The sequence below is a fragment of the Macrotis lagotis genome, chromosome 1, assembly GCF_037893015.1.
Source record: "Macrotis lagotis isolate mMagLag1 chromosome 1, bilby.v1.9.chrom.fasta, whole genome shotgun sequence".
In the NCBI taxonomy this organism is placed as follows: Eukaryota; Metazoa; Chordata; class Mammalia; order Peramelemorphia; family Peramelidae; genus Macrotis; species Macrotis lagotis.
The window spans coordinates 819,132,671-819,158,150 of NC_133658.1; the positions used below are offsets into that span (position 1 = coordinate 819,132,671).

A 25,480-nucleotide genomic window follows, 5' to 3' on the forward strand; every position below is an offset into this window, starting at 1 on the left:
TCTGTGTCTGAAAATCCACAATTAGAGTTGAATTTAGAATGGAAAAGAGTGGGAATAGAAAAGGCAGGGAGAGCAACAAGTACCCTATGACAATAATCCAGGCATGAAGTGAAGAGGACCAACAGCAAGATAGTATCAGTTTTTAGATTAGAGAAGGTGTATTATGAATGATATTGTGAAGGTAAAAGTGATGGGATTCCACAGTTGATAATTCAGGGAAAAGAAGAAGGGGAGAGAGGCAGACACAGAGAGCGAGAGGGAGACAGAGAGAGAGAGAGAGAGAGAGAGAGAGAGAGAGAGAGAGAGAGAGAGAGAGAGAGAGAGAGACCAAGAGAGAGAGAGAAACTGAATCATAGATATAAAGAGATGGAGATACACACACACATATAGAAAGACAGAGTAAGAGACAGAGACAGGGACAGAGAGACAGGCACAAATGCAGAGGCAGAGATGGGAGACACAGAGACACAAAAAATAAACACAGAGACAGAGACAAAGCTAAAAGGATGATAATAGTTATTAAACATTACCATTCTTATGTGCAAGGTTAACTGTCTAAATTGAAAATTGTCCTCTCTGTTTCAATTAACAGTTTGTTTCATCTCCCTATAGTTAGAATTTGCTCAATAGCATCCAAGCAGAGTAATCTCACCTGTGATTCAAGAAACTGAATCTAGGACTCTTTTTCAATCTCCAGACTGCTGTTCAGGCAATACCCTGAGAAATTTATACTAAGTCATATTCCAATTCAAGCTTCCTCATATTTATTGTGACTGATCTTAATAACAAAATCACTTGATTTCTTAGCCAGTCATTCACAAATCCCCCGACAAATAAAAAGTACAAACACTTAATGAACATTGAGAATTTTTCCTTCTCATCTAAATTCAATTAAGGAAATTCAATAGCCAGCACATTTTAAATGCATTTGGGATGTGAGAATGTTTCTGCAGTCTGAAGATAATCGTGTCATTGCTCTGAGTACTCCTTTCATCTTTGAAAACATCATGACTTCATTGAGTTCTGGGATAAAGATGGAACAGCCCCTATGTTAAAAAAACCATCCAAAAAACCTAAAACCTTCTTCTTCTTTTTCCTCATCTCTACTACTTAAAATATTTTCAACTTTCCTTCTCTCACATTTAAATAATTTCCGTACTATAACATCCAGTAATTTAGCAAGCATTGATTAAGTTTTGTACTGTTTATAGAGCATAGTGATAACATAGCAGGAGAAAAGATTTATATGGTTTGGATACTATATCTCTGCTCCCATAAAACATATAAAAATATTACACACATTGCACACACACACACACACACACACACACACACACACAAACTGAGAGATAGAGAGAAAATTCTGGGACAGAGCAACTGAATCCTGGAATTTCAGAACAAGTTGATAGAAACAACGTATTGATAAGTGATTCTTTCTTCATTTTCTTTTCTGTGTTCCTTTTCATGAAGAAATCTTTCATTTTTAACCTACAAAGCATTTATGTCAATGAGGGAAATAAAGAATTTTTTGCAGAAAGTTTTCATGAAAAGGTTAAAGGTGTCTGCTCCCACTACATTTCATGGTTTCTATATTGGGAGATTGTCAAAAATACGACTCATTTTCTGTTTTTATTTTGGAGATGGAAGAAAATATTTCTTTCTTCTCTTGACATTTCCTATTGAAATATTTGCCTAAGCGTTATGCTTTCTTGCTTTCCTTGGATTGAAAGGAAGAATGCTGGAATTGATCAAAACTACTTTGTAAGGTTGGACTAGCTCTACATGGGAGATTATTTTCCATTAAACTTTGTTTCTCAGTAACTTTTAACCATTGCTTCAGCTCCTAGCTTCTGAAGTTAGATTTGAAGACAGCAATCACTACCCTTCTTTCCCTCCTACCTTCTCTCTTCTATATAGTAAATCTTGAGGTTCTTAAACTTATCTTCATGATAAAGACTCAAAGCCCTTCACCATCCTTTCCCCAAACACTGTCCATTGTCCTTCAATTTAAACACAAACTCTTCCAGAAAGCTTTCCCTTACTCTCCCTGTGGACAACAACCATTTCCCTCTCATCTCACATAGCACTTTGTTTTGCATTTTTTGACTGTATTTAGCATGTATTATTGTGCTATTCCAGCTATTTGTGCCTGTGCCATACCCTCACTAGACAATAAGCTTCAAGAGGACAGGAATTATTTTGTTCAAATTTTATATCTATGTAGTTCTCAATAAGTAAGAACTTAATACTTGCTAAATTACTGAATGCTGTGTGTAGGGCAAATATATGTAAATATGAGAGAAAGAAGTAGAGATATCTCTTCTATACTTAATACCCTCATATTAATAAAATAATTATTTGTATAAATGTCATAGCCCCAAAATGCCTTCCTTGAGGACTTTTTTTTATTTGATATACTTGTATTCTTCTCAGCTCCTAGCATTACCTATCAGAGACTTGGTAACTGTTTAACTGATTGGACTAAGTCAAAGTGAGAATAATCAAAGGGTATGTGTGTTTCTCCCTCTGTGTCTCTGTCTCTGTTTCTCTCTCTGTTTCTTTGTCTCTTTTTATGTGAGTCTATATGTATGAGAGATGCACACAAAACCCACACAGAAAGAGACAGAAAGAGAGAAAAACAAAGAGAAAAGGAGATAGAGGCAGAGAGTCAGAGAGACAGAGAGAAATGGAGTATAATGACTTAATTACTTAACAGTAAATATAAGTTAGCATTTGGATAGTACTTTGAGGTTTACAAAAAGTCTGGCAGAAATAAATGAATTTGATCCCCATAGGTCCTATTATTACCTTAATTTAACAGAGGAGGAAAAAAGTCTCAAGAGGCTAACTCCAGGGTCATATGACTCACAAGTGGTGGAAGTGGGATATTAATCAGATCTTCCTGACTCCCAGTGCAGTCATCTACACTTCCCTCCTTTTCAACTTCTATTAATACAAATTTTTATCAATGTATCATTCATCCATCAAAGTAAAAGTTGAAAATGTACTCTAAATAATTATGATTGTATTCCAACTTTAATTAGTTGCACAAAAGGTCTCTATACTTCAGATATAGGTGACAGTAGAGCTGAAAAAGTTTTAAGCATTTATTTTCTCACTTCATTGTTTTTGGCTAAGCTGTTCTCTATGGCTGAATCACTCTTTCTCTTAACACCTTTATCTACTGTAATCTTTAGTTCCCTTCAATTGTCACTCCTTCAGAGGTCTTTCCTGATTCTCCAATTTTCTGTTTTCTCTCCCTCAATCTCTTTTATGTTTTCCCTTGTAAACATTTTGTTTTTACTTATTTGTGGACAGTCTTCCTGCCCCATCCTCCCCCCTTGCAAAATGTAAGCATGTATTACTGTGCTATTACAGCTATGTGTGCATATGCCATACCCTCAATAGGCCATTAGCTTCATGAAGGCCGGAATCATTTAATTCAAATTTTATATCTAAGTAGTTCTCAATAAACAGTACAGAACTTAATCAATATTTGCTAAAATACTGAATGCTGTGTGTAGGACAAATATATAAATAAATATATAAAATATATAAATAAATACAAATATAATACATATACATTGTTTTATTTTTTCTTTGAATATTCAGAACATAGAGTTGTTATATCAATGATTTTATTGAACTGAATTTAATTTAAAGTCTCAAATATATGGGTGCATATTTACATATATACATATGATACATGTGTCTATATGCACAATACATATATACATATATATATATATATATATATACACACACACACGAATTTGAGTATCAATCTGTCACATTAAATCTGATTGGTGGTGTAAGTTTTTTGCTTTTTTGTCCATTTATTTTATTTTTTGACAGAATATCAGCTGGTCCCCAAATCTCATGCATCTAGAAGTCTGCTTCAAGTCTGATAACAAGCAAAAACCCTAATGAAGGCCCAAGTCCCATAGGTAATCTGGTCTAAGAAAAGAGCCCTTGAACAGGAGCTGATGTAGGGACATGACAAACCAACCAGGAAGACAAAAGAAAACATCTGAAGCATTCAGGGGTGCCAGCCTTGAGCAATGTGCTCTCACTGTGGGTGCTGAAGAAAAACTGCTGTCAATAGACCTGCCTGGCAGGCATCGAGCAGGAGGGAAGGATGGAGTTGCTCTTTTAGAGCAAAGCCTTCAAGTCACAGGTGAGTCAAAGAGGTGATTGTTATGAAGAACTACTGGCTGCCTAGTCTAGACCTTACAGCAGTTAGATTCCAATTTTATGAGTCCAGATAGAAAGTTTACTTGCCATTAAAAAAAATTAAGATACACTTACATACACACATATACATCTAGCCCACTCTCAGTAGGAAAACTATTTTGGAACAAAACTGACATAAAATATGAAAAGAGAGTCTTGCATACAGAAGACCTGGGTTCATATGCCACTTCTTATATTTAACTGTTTGACCCTGAGAATGGCATTCAGTCTTGCTGGCACTTGTTTTTTTATCTCAAAAATATGCATAATATTTATATGATCCATTTCATGATGTTCTTATGAGGAATAAATTTATTTATTTACTATGTAAATAAGACTTATTTCATTGCATTTTATAGATATTGCATTTTTATAGACACTATTTCCAATAGTATGAGCTCACATCTTGTCTCTGTGTTACATTTTTGTAATTCTTGCATTATTTCAAACTTTTTTATTATTATTATAGCTGCTATATATATATATACATATTACATACACACTTATGTTACATGGCCAAAGATCTTTGATATCAATATTGTAATTGCATTGGGGAACCATGAAACATGCACATATAAGATGAAGAACTTAATGTGTTGTTCTGCTTGCTCTCTGGCTATTCCCCCATCTTTTCCCCTCTCTTCAGACTTCCCTATTCCTTGAATGACAATACTGAAATTAGGTGAATTGATAACCCCACAAAAACCTCTAAGTGTGAAGGGAAAGAAAAGTAAATTCATTGAGCAAATTACATCGTTGTCTTATTTTTAAGAAGTTGACACAATCACCCCAAACTTCAGCAGCCATCACCCTACTCAGTCAGCAACTATTAACACTGAGGCAAGATCTTTTACCAACAAAAAGATTATGACTACCTGATGGCTCAGATGATGGTTAGCATTTTTTAGTTTAAAGTCTTTTTAAATTGAACTTTTTAGACAAAATATTATTGCACACTTATTAGACTAGGTTATATTGTGATGTGCACTGAGAAACCAAAAAAATTCTTGTGACTGGTTTTATTGCAGGATTCTGAAACTGAATCCACAAGCAGTGTCTGTATTATACTTACTAGTAGGTACTTAACCTTCTTAGACCTCAAGTGAACTCTGAATCTATGGAGCCTATGATGTTCTGTACAACGCTTTCTAAATACAAAACACTGTATAAACAATACCTTTAGTTTTTCTTAGGAAGGGAGAAGGAAGGAAATAATCACACACACACACACACACACACACACACACACACACATATATATAACACTTCTCAAGTGTCAGGCAATGATCTATTTACAATTATTATCATTGGATAACTACAACAACCTTGGGAGGTAGGTACTATTATTACCTCTATTTTTACAATTGAAGAAATTGAAGCTGAGATAGATTAAGTGACTTGCCTAGCCTCACACAGCTAGTAAGTGTCTGCAACTAGATTTGGTACAATGGATAGGGTCAGGCTGAGTCTGGAAGACTCCTCCTTCCTGAGTTCAAATATGGCTTCATATACTTACCAGCTGTGTGACACTGAGCAAATCACTTTAATTCTACTTGCCTTAGTTTCATCATCTATAAAATGATCTGGAGAAGGAAATGGCAAACTATGCCAGTATCTTTGCCAAGAAAATTCCAAATGGAGTGATGAAAAGTCCTACACAAGTGAAAATAACAATCCTTTCTGAACTAGGCTTAGTGCTCTATTATCTGTGTTACCAGCTGCTACACACACACACACACACACACACACACACACACACACACACACAAAAACAATCTAGTTCAGTAGTTCTAAAAGATTTTTGTTCAAAGAACAATTTTCTTCAACCATAAGAAATCCCATGCCTTGAATATTTAAAATCATAACAAAGAAGCGTTCCTGGTTAACCTGGTCTCCTTTTCTTCTTCCTGTCTTTCTTTACTTTCTCAGGAATCTTGACATAAACTTCCTTTAAAGGTAGAGGCAAAAGCAGCTAGGTGGCATAGTGGATGCCCTCCACCAGCCTGGAGTCAGGAGGACCTGAATTCATATTCAGTCTCAGACACTTAATAATTGCCTAGCTGTGTGACCTTGGGCAAGTCACTTAACCCCCATTGACTTAAATGTAAAAAAAATTTAAAAAAAGATAGAGGCAACAGGGTATTTTATTTTATTTTATATAGAGCTTGATATGGTTTCAGGAAGCTGTAAGTTAGAACACTGACTCAGAGCCTCACTAGTTGTGTGATCCTTTGTGTGTTAGTTTGCTTCTTTTTTTAGTTTCTTCATCTCTAAAACTTAGGGTCATAATGGTGCCCACTTCACAAAATGAGGTACAAAATCCATAATATATATAAAACTTTTTTAAATTCTAAAGCCCTCTATAAAAGCTAGGTATTATTAGTAAATTATCATTGGGATCTCTCCCAAAGGCCAGTTGATAGTAACACACAACAGACTGCAGCTAGGAGAAGGAGACTGAGGGAAGGGGATGTGAAAACCTGATGTGTGAGAAGGAGGAAGAGGAGGAGGAGGAAAAATGGAGGAAGGGTTCATTTTGTAATAAAGTGTTGGGGTTAGAGCCAAGATTAAGCAGAAGCTAGGAAGCTTCCCTCAGAAACACTGTTAATAAAGCACTGTAACCTCAGAGTTCAGGAGGACCTTTTATTTTGTTTAAATTCTGAAACAGCTATGACATTAATTATAAGATCAAAAGGAACTAAATTTATGGACTAGATTAAAAGCAGTTGTTAATAATTTATGAAGTTTTAAATAATTTTATGTTTAGCAGAATTTCTTAGCATGACTATAAAAAATTTACTGCACATTAGTGCGAAGATATGCACTCTGAGAATCATAGAATTATATAATATACATAGGATTATATATTATATAAAACATTAATGTAGAGAAATAAATACATGCATTTTCCATGCACAAACTCAAATGTATGCATACATAAATGCCTATTATATTTCTCCACTGTATTACCTCTCTATTTCTTCTCAGAAATAGAAGAAATTCTGGATTCTCAAAGACCAACAGAATACTAGAAGAAAGCAAATTGTAGGAAAGTGGTAAGGGCTTTAAATGTGTATTCAGTGGGGAATCTGAGTACTCTAAAGGCCAATTTTGCTGCATGCATACTTAAATACACACATGCATATATATATATATATGCACATATACATATAAACACTTATATGCATATGCCATACTCTCCTCTACAGAACCATTTTGAAGCTCCCTTGTTGACAGATTGGTTAAACCTGTACTACCTACCCTTAACATTTTTTTCAGGGTCATATGTAAACATATAACTAAATATGTGATGATTGGATCTCAGTAAAACATAAAAATTAAATGCCTTTCATAATAGTAAATGACATTTATAAAATATTTTGCTTTTTGTACAGTGGATAGAATGCTAGGTCTGGGCAGAGTCAAGAAGACTGGAGTTGAAATTCAGCCTCAGAAACTTAGTAATTGTGTGACCATAGGCAAATCACCTAACCTTTATCTTTCTCAGTTTCCAAAACTGTAAAATGGAGAAAACAATAGTGCGTACCTCATAGGGATGTTATGAAGATCAAATGAGATAATATTAATAAATGACAATATAGTATCTGACACATAGTGGTTTTAATACAATACCTGTTCCCTTCTAACAAGGAAACAAATATTACCTTATTTCATAATGACTAGGCTTGAATATCTCAAAGTAGAAGAGAATTAGCTGAACAAGTGGGCTAATTATTGTTATGAAGAACAGTTTAGTACCATCTTGATTATTTTTTAAATGGACTTGTGAATTCATTTTTATCAGAAGTCCCTGGCAAGGAAGGGAAGGTAATAAGCATTTTATTAAATGCCTATACTATATTCCAGACACTATTCTAAGCATTTTTATAAATATTATCTAGATTACAAATATTTCCACATTTTAAACTGCTACACAGGCACAAACACAAAGCTAGTATATATTTAAATGTCTCCTACAGTGTACTAAGCATTTTTAACAAATATTCTCTAGACTACAAATATTTCTCCATTTTATAGTTGTGGAAACTGAAGCACACACACATTTAAAGCATCCAGAGATACCCAGCTAGCGAGTATTTAAATGCCTACTGCATTCTAGACATTGTGCTAATCATTTTTATAAATATTATCCAGACAATTATTCTAGACACTAGACATATTTTTAAATATTATCTAGACAAGAGATATTCCCCATTTTATAGTTATAGAAACTGAGGCACACATGCACACACATATAGCACCTAGAAACAACTTGTAAGATTTTAAATGTCTACAACAATCCAGAAGCTGTGCTAATCATTTTTTATAAATATTATCTAGAAATATAAATATTTCCCCATTTTACAGTTATAGAAATGGAGGTATATATATATGCCTTAATATACTTACTAGCTGTGTGCCTTTAAGTGTTATATATAGTGCCTAGAGAACTAGAGACACATAGCTAGTAAGTACTTAAGCTGATATTCGAATTCCAGGATTCCTGACTCTAAGCTTAGTGCTCCATCCATTGTACTGCATAGCTGCTTGCAAGGATTTTTCCTACCAAGGCAGTTTTTTAGTAATTCATAGTCTTTGTTGTTCTTGCTACTGGACTCCAGTAGCTCTGGGGGAGAGAGTGTGGCTGATGACTTTGCACAGTTCTGCCTCATGTAAATCCAATTCATTTGTAAATCAAGACATAACCCCTGCTGATGTCATTTGTCCTCTTCCGGAAGAATGACCACTAATCTGTGAGTATTAGTAGCTGACTCCCTAGGGAGCCAACTGGTCATGCAGTTGGGCAATGCTGCTATATTCTACCCTTCTGCCCCTCCTCTTCTTTTTCTGTCCACAAGATCACTCATATCCTTACATGGGGGTGATCTCTCCAAAAGAATATAAATTTTGATCAATTATACTTTGCAGGCTAGATTTTTCCCTATAGTTGTTTATTCTATTATTTTTTTAAAATGGGACAATTAGTTCTTTTGTCTCATATAGTTTCCAATTATGACTTCTTGAAATATAACTCTGGAAAACCAGGCTTTCATAAAGTCCATTGGGATTCAGATGGAGTTATTTGACTGTGGCTTTAAACACAAATCATTCTGGCTCTCACTGACTGATCAATTATAGGTCATAGTCCAATCCTTACTTTCTAATTGTTTTGGATTTGTATGCTTAGAGAGAATGTAAATAACAGTTGTTTCTGTTCTGGCCTTAAACTCTGAGGGTCTTCCTTTTAGACTGATTCTTTTGTGATATAATACTAGGCCATCTTTCCCCTCAATTCTTGCTTAGTCTTTAATCACTGAACGGGTGTTGTCTCAGAAAAACTAAGACCAGGAAAAGTTGTTGTTATTGAAAAGCTCACTGCATCCAGAGTCATCACCGGTCGTTTTAATTTCTTCTACTCACTGGATTCTTATGAGTCTGGAGAAGAGTGAGGCTGATGACTTTGCATAATGCTGCCTCACATAGTTCCAATTTACTTGCAAGTAAAGACATCATTCTGGTGATATTATTGGTCTTCTTCAAGAATGAAGGATGAAATATCTGTGAGTCTATTAGTTTCCTGGGGTAGCTTGGTGGTATAGTGGATAGAGTACCCTAGAGTCAGGAGAACCTAAATTCAAATCCAGCCTCAGATTTACTAGTTGGGTAAACTTTCAGTAAGTCGCTTAATCCTAATTGCCTCACATTCAGGGTCATCTCCAGTTGTCCTGATTCCTATCTGGTCACTGGACCCAAATGGCTCCAGAAGAAAAAGTGAAATTAGCAATTTAGCCCAACGCCCCCACCTCACTCAAATCCTCTTCACTTATCATGGTTTTCTTAGAGAATGAAGGTCAAATATCACCAGAGGTAAATCACTTTCTGAAGGTTCTACTGCTAGTATGTAGCAGAGAAATGACTTTAACCCAGGTCTCCTGAGCCAGTTTTCTATTTACTATACACATTTTTCTCACTATCAATTATATTAAGATTAAAAATCCCTTTACTGGCAAACATTCTGATGCCTTTAAATGGGTAATCCTAAAGAGTCTTTACTCCAACAAGTTAGTTTTCTCCTCTAATTGGGAAAACATTTTACTCCTAATTCATCCTGGGGGACACATAGAAACAGTCTCTCAAAACAAAGATTCCTACAGAGACCATTTTGAAGCTCTTTTGTTGTTGGATTGGTTGACTAGTACCCCTAGCCTTAATATTTTTTAGGCTAAAATTTCCCTTGCTATGTTTTATGGCACAAAGCTCTGGGATGTGAGAAAGCAGAACACATTAAAACACTAAAGCAAAGCTAAAATGTTTGATTTTTGTTGTTGTTTTATTTTATTTTTAAGAAAAAGAAAAAAAAAGATATGTCTCTGCTCACAGATACCACTGTGGGCCATCTACTCTATGGAAGAAAAATGTCTCTTTGTCTTGGAGAACAATGTTAGGATTCTAAAGAAAAATGCTTCTAAATATAATCATTGTTGTTGAATTGAGTAGTTTCAGTCATTTCTAACTCACATGACCCCATTTTGGGATTTTTCTTGGCAAAGAAACTTTACAAAGATGCTTTGCTAATTCCTTCTTCAGCTCATTTTACAGATGAGGAAACTGAGGCAAATAGGATTAATTTAATAACTAAGAGTGTGAAAGAATTTCTTATAACAAAATTGTGGTAACGGAGAGGCTTCATTTGGGTTATCTTGCTTCCTAGTTAAAAATTAAGATCTCCCCATATGTTAATAACAAACCAAGGAAGAGGATGAGCAGGATGCAATGAGACCATCTGCCAGAAAGAGATAGCTACAGTTCAGATAATAATTTGTTGAGAGATAATAATCTTTGTAGATCAGTTGTGGGTAAAAATATTGTGCAAATTCCCATGGTTAGGTCAGTAAGAAGGTTAATGATTTTCTCTGTTCTTTCATTCAGTATTAAAATTCCAATTTCTTTCCCAGTTCTTTGTGGTCATTATCTCAAAATGATCTCCACCATAGGATAGGGGTAAAATTCCAGAGAATGAAATTTTAAAATGTATATTTTCTGTCATTTTATTTTAATTCTGTGTTCTTAAGGTTACAGATTTTAGAATTCACAAAGGTTACCCATCTAGTAAATATCTGAGGACAGATTTCAACTTAGAAAGATAAATCTCCTTGACTACAGGTATGGCATTTTATCCTCTGTGCCACCTAACTGACCAATGAAATAAATAATATACAATAAAACATAGATACTATGCAGTTTTCTAAGTCAATATGTACCTGTAGAAATCTTTGTGATCCATTTAGTGGCTTCCATTTCAATCTGAATTGCACACCCTTGCTCTAGGCAAATCTATAACCCAGTAAGTTGTAGAGAAGGTCTTGAACTGCTTTGGCATGGAAGTTTCCTATAGCAATGAAATCTCAGGTCTAGTCATTCTCCTTCAAGATCTGCTTCCAGAGTGCCAAAAAATTAAAATGAAAAATAAGTTCCTCTCTTGAATCTAGGTCTTCAGCCTGACTTTTGGGCTATGATTTGACAAATAGCCCCCTACCCCACTCCCCAAAGAGGCCCTCTAAGTTGACGAGGGCCATATGTAATCATTCCAGGGCCACCTCATTAGTTTTTGTCAAGGGCTGAATTTGAATCCAAGTTTGCTTTGCTCCCCACCCAGGTTACTTTTCTTAACCACATCTTATGCTTTCTCTTGACATCAAATTTAACTAGACAAAACCCACTGATTTGGGGTATCTTTCCTTTGTCAGTTGGTCAACTAGCATTAATAAAGGGCTGGGGGAGGGAATAAGCTTTTATGCAGCATCTATCATGTGTCAGGAGATGTGTTGTATTTCACAAATAGCATCTCATTTCAACCATTCCAAATCTTGTGAGAGATTGAGGAAATATTGAGGAAACTGAATCTAAAATTAAGGGACTTGCAGAGGGTCACTACTGTATGAGACTGGAGTAAACTCAGATCTTGCTTATTCTAGGTCTAGTTCCCCAGCCATTCTACTAACTTCCTAAGATGTGATAGACCCTGTACTAGGTGTTAGTGACTCAGAGAAAAGGAAAAAAAATCCCTAGTCACCACAACCACATCCACAACACCACATCCATAATTACATTCCTTGGTTCTTGAGTTACTCACAATCTAATAGGAGGTGGAGAATAAAATGAAAATAATTATGTCCACACATGATTTAAACAGGAAAAATTGTGAATAATATCAGAAGAAAAATACTTGGATTAAGGGTCTGAGAAAAGTTTCTTACAGAAGCTGGAGGTTTACCTGAGAAATAAAGGAAGGTGGGGGAGTTAGGAGATAGAGATGAATAGAGAGCACTTCACATATCAGTGAAACCCATTGAAAATACATGAATTTGGAAGATGGAAAATCTTATTCAAGAAATAGCAAGGAGAGGGGGCATCTAGGTGGTGCACTGGCCCCGGAGTCAGGGGCACCTGAGTTCAAATCTGGCTTCAGACACATAATAATTACCTAGCTGTGTGACCTGGGACAAGCCACTTAACCCCACTGCCTTAAATTAAAAAAAAATTTAAAATAGAGATAGCAAGGAGTCCAGTGTCATTGGATCCCACAGTATGTTGAGGGGAGAAAACTATAAGAAGAATAAAAAGTTAGAAAAAGGCCAAGTTATGAAGGACTTTAAAAGCCAAACAGAGGATTTTTATATTTGAGCTTGAGGACTATAATAAGGCACTGATTTCATTGAATGAGCATGGAGTATGTGAATGTGACATGGTCAGAACTATGTTGTGGGAAGATCAATTTGATAACTGAATGAAGGATGGAATAATGGAGAAGAGAGCTGATGATAGGTTGAAAAACCACTAAGCTTTTGGAGTAGTTTTGGTGAGAGGTGATGTGGGCCTGCCAGGGGAGGTGACTGTGGAAGAAAGAAAGGAAGGAACACATGGGAGAGATGTAATACAAGGTAGAAATGAGAGGCATTGATTACTGATTTGCTGTGGGAAGCATGAGAGAGTAAAGAGTTCATAGGATATCTTACTTAGTTTTGAGACTCAGTACCTGAGAAAGTAGTGGTACCCTAAATAGTAACATAGAAGTTAGGAAGTGGAGAGGGTTTGGGGGCAAGTTAATGAATGAGCTGAGTGTTGAATATGTTAGCTTTAAGATGTCTATTTTGTAGGACATCCAGTGGGAAAAATGCTAATAGTCAGTTGGATATGTGAGACTGGAGGTAAGGAGAGAGGATAAGACAAGTAGATTTGAAAGTTATCTGCATGTAACTGAATGTGATCAAGTAAGATCATATAGAAGAAGAGTGCCCAGGACTATCCTTGGGAAAACATTTTATGGGTAACTCACTGGATATAAAGTGGGCATTTAATAAATAATCCAATGAGATAGTACATATACAGCACTTTTGAATCTTTAAAGCGCAAATGTTAGTGATTCTTGTTATTATTGTTGTTGATAAATATTTGAACTCCAAAAGAATTAAGACAGTGATGTCTCCTGTAATAAAATCATCCCTAATGGCATTTATCCACTGTGCCACCTAACTACTCAATGGAATAAATAAAATACAATAAAACATAGACACTTACTATGCAGTTTTCTTAGTCATTATATAACTGCTGAAATCTTTATGAGCAGTTTAGTGGCCTCCATTTCAATTTGAGTTGGACACCCTTGCTCAAGGCTATCTTGGACTTCCTTGGCATGGAATTTTTCCTATACCAGTGAAATCTGTTAAGGGATCTCATCTGTTTAAGGTACTTGAAAGAATTACCCAATTAAGTCTGCCTGGAATCATCTCTTCAATCATACAAAGTTATTAAGTCTGCCTGGAATCATCTCTTCAATCATACAAAGTTATTAAGTCTGCCTGGAATCATCTCTTCAATCATACAAAGTTCTGGGAATCATTCTAAGCATACTTCCAGAGTCTTAGCAGGTGATTTTTGTGATGAGAAAATGTTATAGGTGTCAGACTACAAAAGAGTGTTGTTTCTGTAGCTATCTTTCAGCTTCTGATCTTCCTCTTAGAGGAACTGTGCTGTGAGATACTGCTCTCTGGAAGAGAAGGGACTTTATAATATTTTGGTTTGGTATCCTTAGTGCCACACATTTCCTTAATCAAGGATTTTTGCTATTACTTTTAAGATTTCACAATAAGGTACTATGGTTTGGAGCAACGTAGTTCAAATTTAGGCATTGTCAAGCATTTTTGTGAAGTTGTTTGGTTAATCATTCTCTCTGGACCAAAGTACCCTTATCTGCAAAATGATATTTGTGATTCAAATGATATATAAGGCTTCTTTTATTTTTCACGTGGCACTTGCATATTTTTATTCATTTATTCTTTTTTCAACTCATTTATCAGTTTATTTTTGGCTTTCAACCAAGATAATATGGTGCCCAAATCTGTTTTTTTACTGGAGGATCTATGTATATAGGCTTGTCCATACCACTGATAAGTAAGGCAAATGCTGCTTCTTGGAACTGGCCTACCATGGAGACTGTTGTCATCCAGCCCAAATCTCTTCCCTGACAGTCTTTAGCTTCACTACACTGGGAGGCAACTTCATTGAATTTCATGACAGATTTCAGTTACTCCATGGCCTCCATGATTCTGTCATGCTTTTCATACAGAATATGCCAGATCTTTATTGCATTTCCAGCACCTTTGGAACCCTAAGACTTCTTATCTGTACCCTTACTCCCAGAAACTACTCCCCTATTGCTCCTTTGCCAGAGGTACTCTTCCCTTTAGGCACCATTTTAGCTATTGTCTCCATTTTTACAATATATTACAATATATTATATTCTTCAAATCCAGTTCTCTACTGTGCTTCATCTATAGGAAGCTCCTTCTACCTGCTCTTCTAAATGAGAAGTTTCTTATGAGTATTATCAGTATCATTTTTTATGTAGGAATACATGCAGTTCATCATCATCATTAAGTAAATGCCTCTTATTTTACCCTTCTGCTCCACTCTCTATGCTTCACCTGAGTCCTGAATTTGAAGATCGAGCTTTCTATTCATCTCTGGACATTTCAACAGGAAAATTTGAAATTCCCTGGTTCATTGAAAGTCCATTTTTTTTCCCTGGAAGCGATGTTCACTTTTGCTGGGTAGTTGATTCTTGGTTGCATTATGAGCTCTTTTGTTTTCTGGAATATTATATTCCAAGCTCTATGAGCCTTTAATGTAGTTACTGCTAAGTCCTGTGTGATCCTGACTGTAATTCTATGATATTTGAATTGTGTGCTTCTGGCTGCTTGCAATATTTTCTCTTTGACTTGGGAGTTCTGGAACTTGGCTATAATATTCCTGGGGGTTGTTTTTGTTGGATCTCTTTCCTGGGGAGATCGGTGGATTCTCTCAGTTTCTATTTTGCCCTCTGCTTCTAGGATATCTGGACAATTTTCCTGTAGGAATTCTTTAAAAATGAGGTCAAGGCTCTTTTTCCTGATCATGACTTTCAGGTATCCCAATAATTTTTAAATTATCTTTCCTAAATCTGTTTTCCACATCAGTTGTTTGTTCAATGAGTTATTTCACATTTTCTTCTATTTTTTCATTCTTTTGGTGTGGAAATATTGTGTCTTGACTTCTCATAAAGTCAACAGCTTCCTTTAGCTCCATTCTAGATCTGAAGGATGTGTTTTCCTCAGAGAGCTTTCTTGTCTCTTTTCCATCTGGCCAATTCTGCTTTTCAAAGCATTTTTCCCCTCAATAACTTTTTGAACTGTTTTATCCATTTGCCCTATGCTGGTAATTAACATATTATTTTCTTCAGCATGTTTTTGGATTTATTTGACTAAGCTGCTGACTACTTTTTCATGTTTTCCCTGTATCTCTCTCATTTCTTTTCCCAATTTTTCTTCTATCTCCCTTACTTGATTTTCAAAAATTTTTTTGAGCTCTGTCATAGCCTGAGCCCAATTTCCATTTTTCTTGTAGTCTTTAGATGCAGGAATTTGTACTTCCTCATCTTCAAATTGAGTATTTTGATTTCTCAATGGTGTTCCTCTTTTTTCTCTGTTTACTCATTTCCCCAGCCTGTGCCTAGTCTTAGGATGCTTCCTGAGCTTTTGAGTATTATTGGGACACCCCCCCCCCCAACAAGGATCTCAGTGAGTGAGGCTCTGTCTTCCCTCTTGGTCTGTGAATGACCACAAGCGCACTCCTCTGCCCCAGGGCTGAGGTGGGGGGGCTGCTGTTCTATGGGGGTCCTAGACTGTGATCAGCATCTGAATATGGTCAGAGCCCCAGAGTCCTGTTCCAGGTACAGAGGACAGACCTCAGAAGTCTCTCTTCTCTCCTCTACTTTTGGTAAGCTGAGCACTTAAGGCTCAGTTGCCTGGAGGCTCCTGCTTGCCAGCTCTGCTTGCTATCTTTTCCTGGATCTGGGCTGCTGCTACTGCCACTGCTCGCTGAGTGCCCTGGGGACTGGGCTTCGTGTTCTTGCTCTGTCTGAGGTCCCCCTGTTGATCTTCTAAGTTGTGCCCAGTGCTCCCTGAGATGTAGGTCAGGAAACCGCCCCAGCTGCCCTGAGCCACAGCTCCCAGGTGCCCTGGGGCTGCCTCCAAACCTGTGGAGCAGAGCCTTTCCACTATTTTCCAGGTTACCTTGTTCTGGAGAATTGCATCACTGGATCCTTCTCTTGAAAATTTAGTTAAAGTCATTATATTATGAGTTTTGAAAGATTATAGAGAGAGCACCTAAGAGAGGCTCTTCTCCTGTCGCCATCTTGGCTCTGCCACCTCACATTTGTAAATCTTAAAGCATTTTAAATATTAACAATTATAAGCTGTAGATGACAAATTTATCATTGCCATGCTGTTGCCTCTCACTTTGCATACAGGCCTTATATTGTCATTTTTATTTATTTAATTTTACAGCACCATAATATTCTAGTACATTAATATATAATAACTTGCTCAACCATTTGTAGACTTACAGCTTGTTCAAAATTTCTTTGCTATTACAAATAAATATTCTGTATTGATAAGTCTTTTTATGATATTTTAAACATAAAGTCCTAATAAATGAAATTGCTTGGGTTAAAAGGTATATCCCTCCTTTTTTAGTATTGTCATAATTTTTCAAAATCTTTATACAGTCTACAATCTCATCAGAAGTATATCAAATATATTCTTTTATCTGTAGATATGTGACTTTTAAATTACAAAGTTAACCACCTGCAGCCTTACCATAAAAAACTATATACTGGCAGCTAGTTCCCAGATAGTACAGTAGATATTGTGTTGGAACTGAAGTCAAAAAGACCTGAGTTCAAATCTAAACTTAATAACATTTCCTGGACAGGTCACTTAATCTCTCTTGAGAATCTTAGTTTCCTCATCAGTAAATGGGGCATAATAATATAATCTAACTTCCAATATAGTTAAGAAGATTAAAATGAGATAATATTTATAAATGTTTTGCAAAAATGTTAGTTAGCTATCATAAACTAATACCATTGGGATCTTTTAGAATCCCTACTGAAGTAATTAAAGTTTTCACTAAACTCAAAGCAGGAAAAGCTCATGAAAATGAGCATAGGAAATCATTTGCTGCAAGTAATTAATAATTTATCTTCCTAAATCTAGAGCTAGGACCAGAAGACCTCTCAAACATTCTGTCCTTGTCTCCACCTGAATTAGATTGTAATTATCCAGTATAAATTTTATTTTACAGTTATTTCTGATATAATGTTTGTTTTGAACATATAAATTTATTCCAATGCAATTGTTGTATTAGGGAACAATTTGAATATAATGAAATTTTTAGCTTGTTTATGTGTGATTTTTGTCCCTGAAAACAGTGAGAATGAAGTTTTCCAATTTCATTACTTCCTAAAAGTTGCAGCCCTTTGAACTCACTTTCACAAACAATCTTGAGCTGTATTTTCCCCCCAAGACAAAGTGCCATTCTTCATATACAGTTGGAGCTGTGAGCAGGGGAGGGCTGGTCCAGACTGACTCCACTAACTTCACCTTATCTCCCTCCTTTCGGCTATGGTCCTGTTTTACTGCCAGCCTTCTCATTTCATGAGAACCTGGGCATATTTAGCAGCAGCCAGAGTCCCATAATGCTACCACTCATTTATGCTTTTCTAACCTTTAACATGTATAAATCTGTGTTACCATTTTATTGAGCTCCCATTTTTTTCATTTTCCTATTTTTTAATATGGCACTGATGAAGTTTTTGAGTGTTATGCCTCAAATCCATTTATTTCTTTAAGTCCTGTGGTTTTCATTTTAAGGTTCATACATAGCACTGTGATTTTCAGAAATGTACAAGTTGTTTTAAAGTAGAATTAACTTTACTTATGTTGGCATATTGGAACACTTTTGCTTCACATGCATCAAATAGATAGGGATGACTTTATTTTGCTATTTTTAATCCCAGTCCTTAGCATGTCGACTGGCATAAAGGAGAGATAAATAATAATAATAATAATAATAAAAATAATAATGATAATAATGATAATAATAGCAATTAGCATTTATATTAATGCTTTAGGATTTATAAACCACTTCCCATATAATTTATTTGATTCTTACAAAAACTGTGGAAGGTAAATGATATTATTGCTCCCATTTTATAGGTCAGAAAACCAAGGCACAGAAAGAATAAGTTATTTGTCCAGGGTAACACAGACAAAGAGTATCTAAGGCAGGATTTGAACTTAGGTTTCCTGATTCCAAAGCCTGTGGTCTTTCTGCTGGGTCACCTAGCTGTTTTTTTTTTTTAATAAACACATTAAGTGAATGAAGGGTTTTTAATATATGCTTATTAAAAGAATGAAAATTAATTAACAAATGGAAATATGTGATTTCTCAATCCAAGTCAGTTGATTTAGAGACAAAATGGGATTGTTGAGGGAAAAAAACCCTTCAGTTTCAGCCCTAATCAAGTCAGGAATAGTCAGAAGAAATGGTCATCTCTGAAGCAGTGCAGTATCACAGATAGCTTCAGAGAATTGAATGCTATGAAGAAAACAAACAGTTCTAATTTGTTGCAGTAATTTAAATGATATCATGGAGTACATGTATTAGGCAGAAGGCTCTAGTGCTAATGGCAAAAATGTACAAATGAGAAACAAATAGGGTTTTGTACCAAAATGTATGATTATATATAAGAAAGAGCAGGAGATTTAGTTTGAATCTTATTTCTATCATTTACTAGCTATGTAAACTTATATAAATTACTTAATCTCTTTGGGTTTTCATTTTATCATTGGAATGCAATTCATCTTCTGGAGTTCTGACAGCATATTTTGGGATAGAACAAGCAGAGATAGAAGGGTGGAGTAACCTGTAGGACAGAAGACCTCCCTAAGCTTCTCTAAAATCTTCAGAGATTTCAGAATATACCTGAGGGTAAATTACTCAGATTTTGTACTTCCCTTTTCCCACTCTCCACCAACCAACTATGGCATTCTGTAAAGAACCTATCTGTCTCATAAGAGATATAGAGAAAATTAAAGGCAGAAAGCAACTTCAATGAGCATTTCACCTGAATCAAATAGACAGGGATGACTTTATTTTGCTATTTTTAATCCCAGTCCTTAGCATGTTGACTGGCATAAAGGAGAGATAAAAAACAATAATAATGATAATAATAGCAATTAATGTTTATATAATACTTTAGGATTTATAAATAAAATTTAGAAATAAGCCACTTAATAGATGCTTTCTGACTCACTATTAGAAAATTAAATCTGTTTGTCAAATTTGAGCTGCTGAGAGGAGAAGACCCAAGAACCTCGGTTAAGTACCCCTCCTAGCAGAGATGCATGATAATTGAGTAGGTAATGGATAGGGGAGTGAGATAGTCAATGTGAAAGCACTTATTATTAAGATTAAGGTCAGCAGGATCCTGTAGCATGGGAGATATGAATTTGTTGACCTTATAAGTTGCCTATATGTCCATTGCTATTAATACCTATTTTTCCTACTGACACTGTGAATTAATAGGAGTGTGTGGTCCCAGGTGGGAAATGTTGTGTAGCTATGTTATTTGCTTTTTTTTTGTAGGTTTTTGCAAGGCAAAATGGGGTTAAGTGGCTTGCCCAAGGCCACATAGCTAGGTAATTATTAAGTGTCTGAGACTGGATTTGAACCCAGGTACTCCTGACTCCAAGGCCAGTGCTTTATCCACTATGCCACCTAGCCGCCCCTGTTATTTGCTTTGACATCTTAGCAAATGACTTTGTTTTAAGTAAACTATTAAATCTCGGTGGGGGGAGGGAAGCAAGATTGGGGGAAAATTGTAAAGCTCAAATAATATCTTTAATAAAAATAAATTTAAAAAAACTATTAAATCTCTAAAACCTATTTGAGGTTTTCTTGGCAAAGATACTAGAGTCATTTGGCATTTCCTTCTCTAGATCATTTTATTGGTGAGGAAACTGAGATAAACAGGATTAAGAATCTTACTCAGGTTCACACAAGTAGTAAGTATCTGGGGATGAATTTGAATTCAGTTCTTTCTGACTCCAGAAGCAGAGCTCTATTCACTGTACACCCTAGCTGCTCCTAAATTGTGGCTTTTGCTTGACTCTTAAAAGTAAGTATACTAGTAGAAGATTATGAGACATTGTTTTATGAGATCCTTTGGATATAATTGTAAAACTTGTGAGTGTCAAACTGGAAAAATAGCCTAGTGGGGGTGCTATATGTGAAATTAGAGGGTTGGTTAGATTACTCAATCTTTGCATCCTTCTACTTTTCAGCTTACAAACTTGTGATCTTAACATTCTATGATCTATTCAGGGATGGGGAGCTATTTTTTCTGCCATTTGGGGCAGAAAAGGGCTATTTGGATATTTATAACATCATTCACAGGTTATGATTTAATTACTTCACCCCTCAAAAGGACCTATATATACTGAATTTCCCAAATCCCATTGCCTTGACATTGCTAGATCAATATAGCCAGTTCTCCACTCCAATCTATGTAAATCCAAAAATTCAGGCACTGTCCAACTCAAGAATAATTCATATTTTGGTCCCGATTCCTAATATTGAGCAAGACCAAATGATTTGCAATACACTGTTGATATAATCAGCTGCTGTCTGTGCCATATGGCATTTCCCTGTTGATTTCATTTGGAAGACAATCTTTCCCATTGTGACATCACCATTTGTTTACCTGTAAGATCTTCAGTGGGCCAAGAACCAAGCTGGCATGCCTTGCATGTATATTCATCAAAAACAAACTCATTCTCTTTGCATGGAGTACAGGTCCAACAGCAACTGACTTCTCCCTTTCGAATCACCTGAAATGAATATTTAATAGCATAATTAGATTTACTCAACTGATATGTGTGCCCATGAATATACTTAAAACCACCCATTGATTTGGCATTTCCTTGACCATTGCACAACACAAACCTCTTCAATCAATCAATTTATTTAATTTTTTAAAACATTGTAAGGTAATTTAATCAAGAGTCAGCTTAGTAGTAGCATGTTCTCAGTCATATCACCCTTGTAATGATCCTGTATGATTACACCTTGTTCAAATCAGCTTGTAAGGATAGCCTCTAGAATAATCCTAGAATAACTTTTTTTAAGGTGAAAATAATATGCACTGATTTGCATTCAGATTCCATAGTTCTTTCAAGGTTTTTTTTCTCTACTCCATTCCTTTTTTCTCAAAATATGCCATTACCTATTTAGCAGTTAAATTGATAAAATTTAGGAGCTTTGTTTCCAGGAAAACTTCAGTAAAATTCACTGGTGACAGCACTGGATGATTATCACTTCCAAATGGAAAAAGTATTTTAGACATTATAGCCACCTAAAGCAACATGAATGGTGATATTACCAATAATGAGGGATTCCTTCTCCTAGAGTCTCAGCTTGACCTAAAAACAAAGGCAACCACCTCCTTTCCTGGAAATTCATTGGCCCCCTACTTATACAATTTGCATTGGCTCATGAATATGAGCAGGAAAAAATGCTCAAAATAAGTTCATACCCTATCTCAGAAACAATTGGCAACCTGCAATACATTTTTGAATTGATGACAACATAACATGTTCTCTTCTCATTCTTCAGAAATAATGTTTTTTCCCAGTTCCATCCTGTTCCAAACTCATATTTAATTTAGATGGTAAGTCCTTTACATAGGCATTCCCATTCTTTTCAGGGCAGCCAATCCATCTGCCACCTATTCTTTCCTGGCAGCAGTGAAAACAGAAGGTATTTTCCTTACAGCAGGATTCCAGTTATAGCCCTAACTCTTCTTAAGCAAATGTGATCAATTATAAAAGTAAAGATGGAGAAACGTGGTTTAATTAAGGGATTTTTAACATGAGCCTGGGAATCTTAACTTTCTTAAATATATATATATATATATATATATATATATATATATATATATAAAATTGATTTACTTTGAAACCCTATGCTTTTTATTGTATTCATTTAAAAAAATTATTCCAAGAAGGGATTTTACCAGATTGTCAAAGGGAACTGTGACAAAAATGGTTAAACTCTTTTTAGAAAGATTAGTAATAAAATAATATTAATTCCTAAAACACAGTGTCAGTTTCTTTGGGATTTAATGAAAAGGAAAATGTGTAGCAAGCCTGAGTGAATTTGGGGAAGATAGGTGGCACAATGGATAGAGCACTGGCCCTAGAGTTAGGTGGACCTGAATTCAAATCTGATCTCAGACACTTAATAATTGCCTAGCTGTGTGACCTTTGGCAAGTCACTTAACTTCATTGCCTTAAAGGAAAAAAAAAGATTGAGTGAATTTGCTCTCTGAAGGTCATTGCTTTTTATAAAGGTCAAATTTTCAATAAAGTTCTACTCTCCCTAATCTCTCTACTCATCATTACATAAACATTTGATTCACTTTCAGTATCACTGTGTTTTTGCTTCTCTTATACCTTCCACTTGAACTTCCTTCCCCTAGTCTTGGATCTTTCAAAAATCCTACGTATTCTTAAAATTTTTCATTTAAGCCAAATGCTACTTCTCTAAAATATCCCTTCATCCTTCTCAGGCAGAACTATCTTTTAGGAACTCCCATACCCTTTTATATATACCTTATGGGGTCATGTGTTTAACATTCTCTTGCTAGACAATAAATTCCTTGGTAGAAGATATGATATTTTCTGTTTTTTGTATCTTTGACAGTTTCTAATCTTATTGAGATATCTCAATGTGCAATGATTTCATTGATATGAAATATTAATATTAATATCCTTCAAGAAAATTTGCCCATTTTTTAGCCTATCACTTACAGGATCAGAGAGGTGTTTGAAACTCAGAGATGATAAGTGACATGCCCATGATCACACAGTTTGAGACTGCTAAATGTAGAATTTGAAACTAAGCCTTCAAGTTTCCAAGATCAAAATTATTTTCATTATACTATATTGCTTACTGTAAAGGAAGGTTAAGTTCATTGAAAAAAAAATGATTAAGTATAGCTTCTGAATATGAATAAGTTACTCTTAGGCTGTGTTTTTTTTTTCAAAGGAGTCAGTGGAGTTGATTAGAAATAGTGACAGTTTCCTCTTTGGCAGTAAAGTGGCAGAGTGGATAGAGAAATGGACCTGAAGCAGGAAAATTTGAGTTCAAATCCAGTTGCAAATATTTAAGTGACTTAAGGAAATATTTTAAATTCCATTTGTGAAATGGGGATAGTAACAGCATCTATTCTTCAGGATTTTTGTAAAAATGAGATATTTTAAAAGCACAATATAAACTTTAACTGCTATATAAATACTAGCTATTATCATCATTCAGTCAACAATATTACTAAGAGAAAAGAAGGAACGAAAGATGGAAGGAAGTATAGATAGGCAGGAAGGGAGGGAGAGAAGTGGATGGAAGGAGAAGAGTGTATTCTTTGTAGAATGTGACAATAGACATGTTGACAGTTTAAAAAAGAAGTTAAAAAGAAATGATCCTGCTTTCATGTACCCTCTAGCTTCAAAAAGATATTGAAATGAAAATAAAAATAAATATATTTAATGAATTTAGATATTCCAATTGCAAATCATATTTACCTTGATCTGGCCTTTCTCACAGGGGTCACTGCACACCGACCTAATGATGGCACTTTTCTTGGGCCATACTTCATCATCATCCATTTTCAATTCACCATTGTCCCAACTGCCCACATTGATATAATCAAAATAGTTGTTTCCCATTTCCTTGAAATTCATGATTTCATACCTTTGGAACAAAAAATATATTATTCAACTAGAAGATAGCCATAAGCAACAATCTTACTAGTTCATCATCTATTACATTTGTGATGGAACTGATCACACTTTATATAAACTCTGTAGATAGTTGGACAAAGCTTCACTTCTGCATATCATATATGACATATCGTATTGCTCTATGATGACTTTCAGTTCGTACCTGAAACTGAAAATGTAAAAGTACGTTTATGTAGAGAAAAGAGCATGGTTTTACATTCCCATCCCTGACCCTCATTTTCCTCTGAGGTCCTATACAATTGAAAATTCTATGAAATGAAGATGTCTTCATGTATGCATGTTAACATCCTCATGTATTATTGACAAAAAAGCAAAAAAACCAAAATATTGGACTATGATATATTTCACCTGCCATTATCTCTATTTTTGTTTATATCACATTGATGTTATAAGGCTCCAAGATGTGAATGTTCTTTGAAAATTGTCATATGTGTATGTAAGTTATGGTGTTTCATCTGAATGGAGCTTTATTAAAGGAGACAACTGTATTTCTATTTTAAAATGTTCTACAATTCATCCCTTTCGTTATTTCAGACTAGTTTGAAGTACACAAAAGAAAAGAGTTATAATTATTCTTATTATAAAGAAGAAAACTGGTTTTGCTTGAAAATGGGTGATTTGGGTATCTTCCCAAATTATCTAAATAAGTATCATTAGGGTTCTTGCAAGTTGAAAATGCTTTTCATTTCCTTGTTTCCTTTCCCATATATGAACAAATATCATAACATTTCTTTTATTTGAATGCCACAAAAGGGAAGAGATAATGTAATATGGTTGAAAGAGCACAAGTTCTGAAATTCCAGGAGTTGGGTTAAAATCTTGCCTTTGACACACGTGAGCTTGCAGTGGAGATTTAAATGTGCATCAATTTCCTCAACTAAATTTGAAGACAATGCAATAGAGTTTCTCTAGTGTCCCTTTATGATCTAAAGCAATTCTCCTATGGATTTATGAGAATGTCTACATGATCAGTGATGAAATTTATTTTTCTTAACAGGGGAATA

At 35.2% G+C, this 25,480-nt stretch overlaps 1 protein-coding gene and 1 pseudogene across 3 annotated transcripts in view; both read right to left on the reverse strand.

The window, feature by feature from the left end:
- GRM5 (glutamate metabotropic receptor 5) overlaps nt 1-25,480 on the reverse strand; it is a 739,207-nt gene that overhangs the window by 193,270 nt on the left and 520,457 nt on the right. For all 3 annotated transcript variants that reach the window (XM_074217076.1, XM_074217075.1, XM_074217074.1), the window contains exons 5-6: nt 24,258-24,426; nt 21,380-21,506 (exon numbers count right to left, since the gene is read on the reverse strand). In XM_074217076.1, coding sequence (XP_074073177.1) covers nt 21,380-21,506; nt 24,258-24,426 — 296 coding nt within the window. The remainder of the gene's footprint in view (nt 1-21,379; nt 21,507-24,257; nt 24,427-25,480) is intronic.
- LOC141488792 (peptidyl-prolyl cis-trans isomerase NIMA-interacting 4 pseudogene) lies at nt 14,593-15,012 on the reverse strand (annotated as a pseudogene).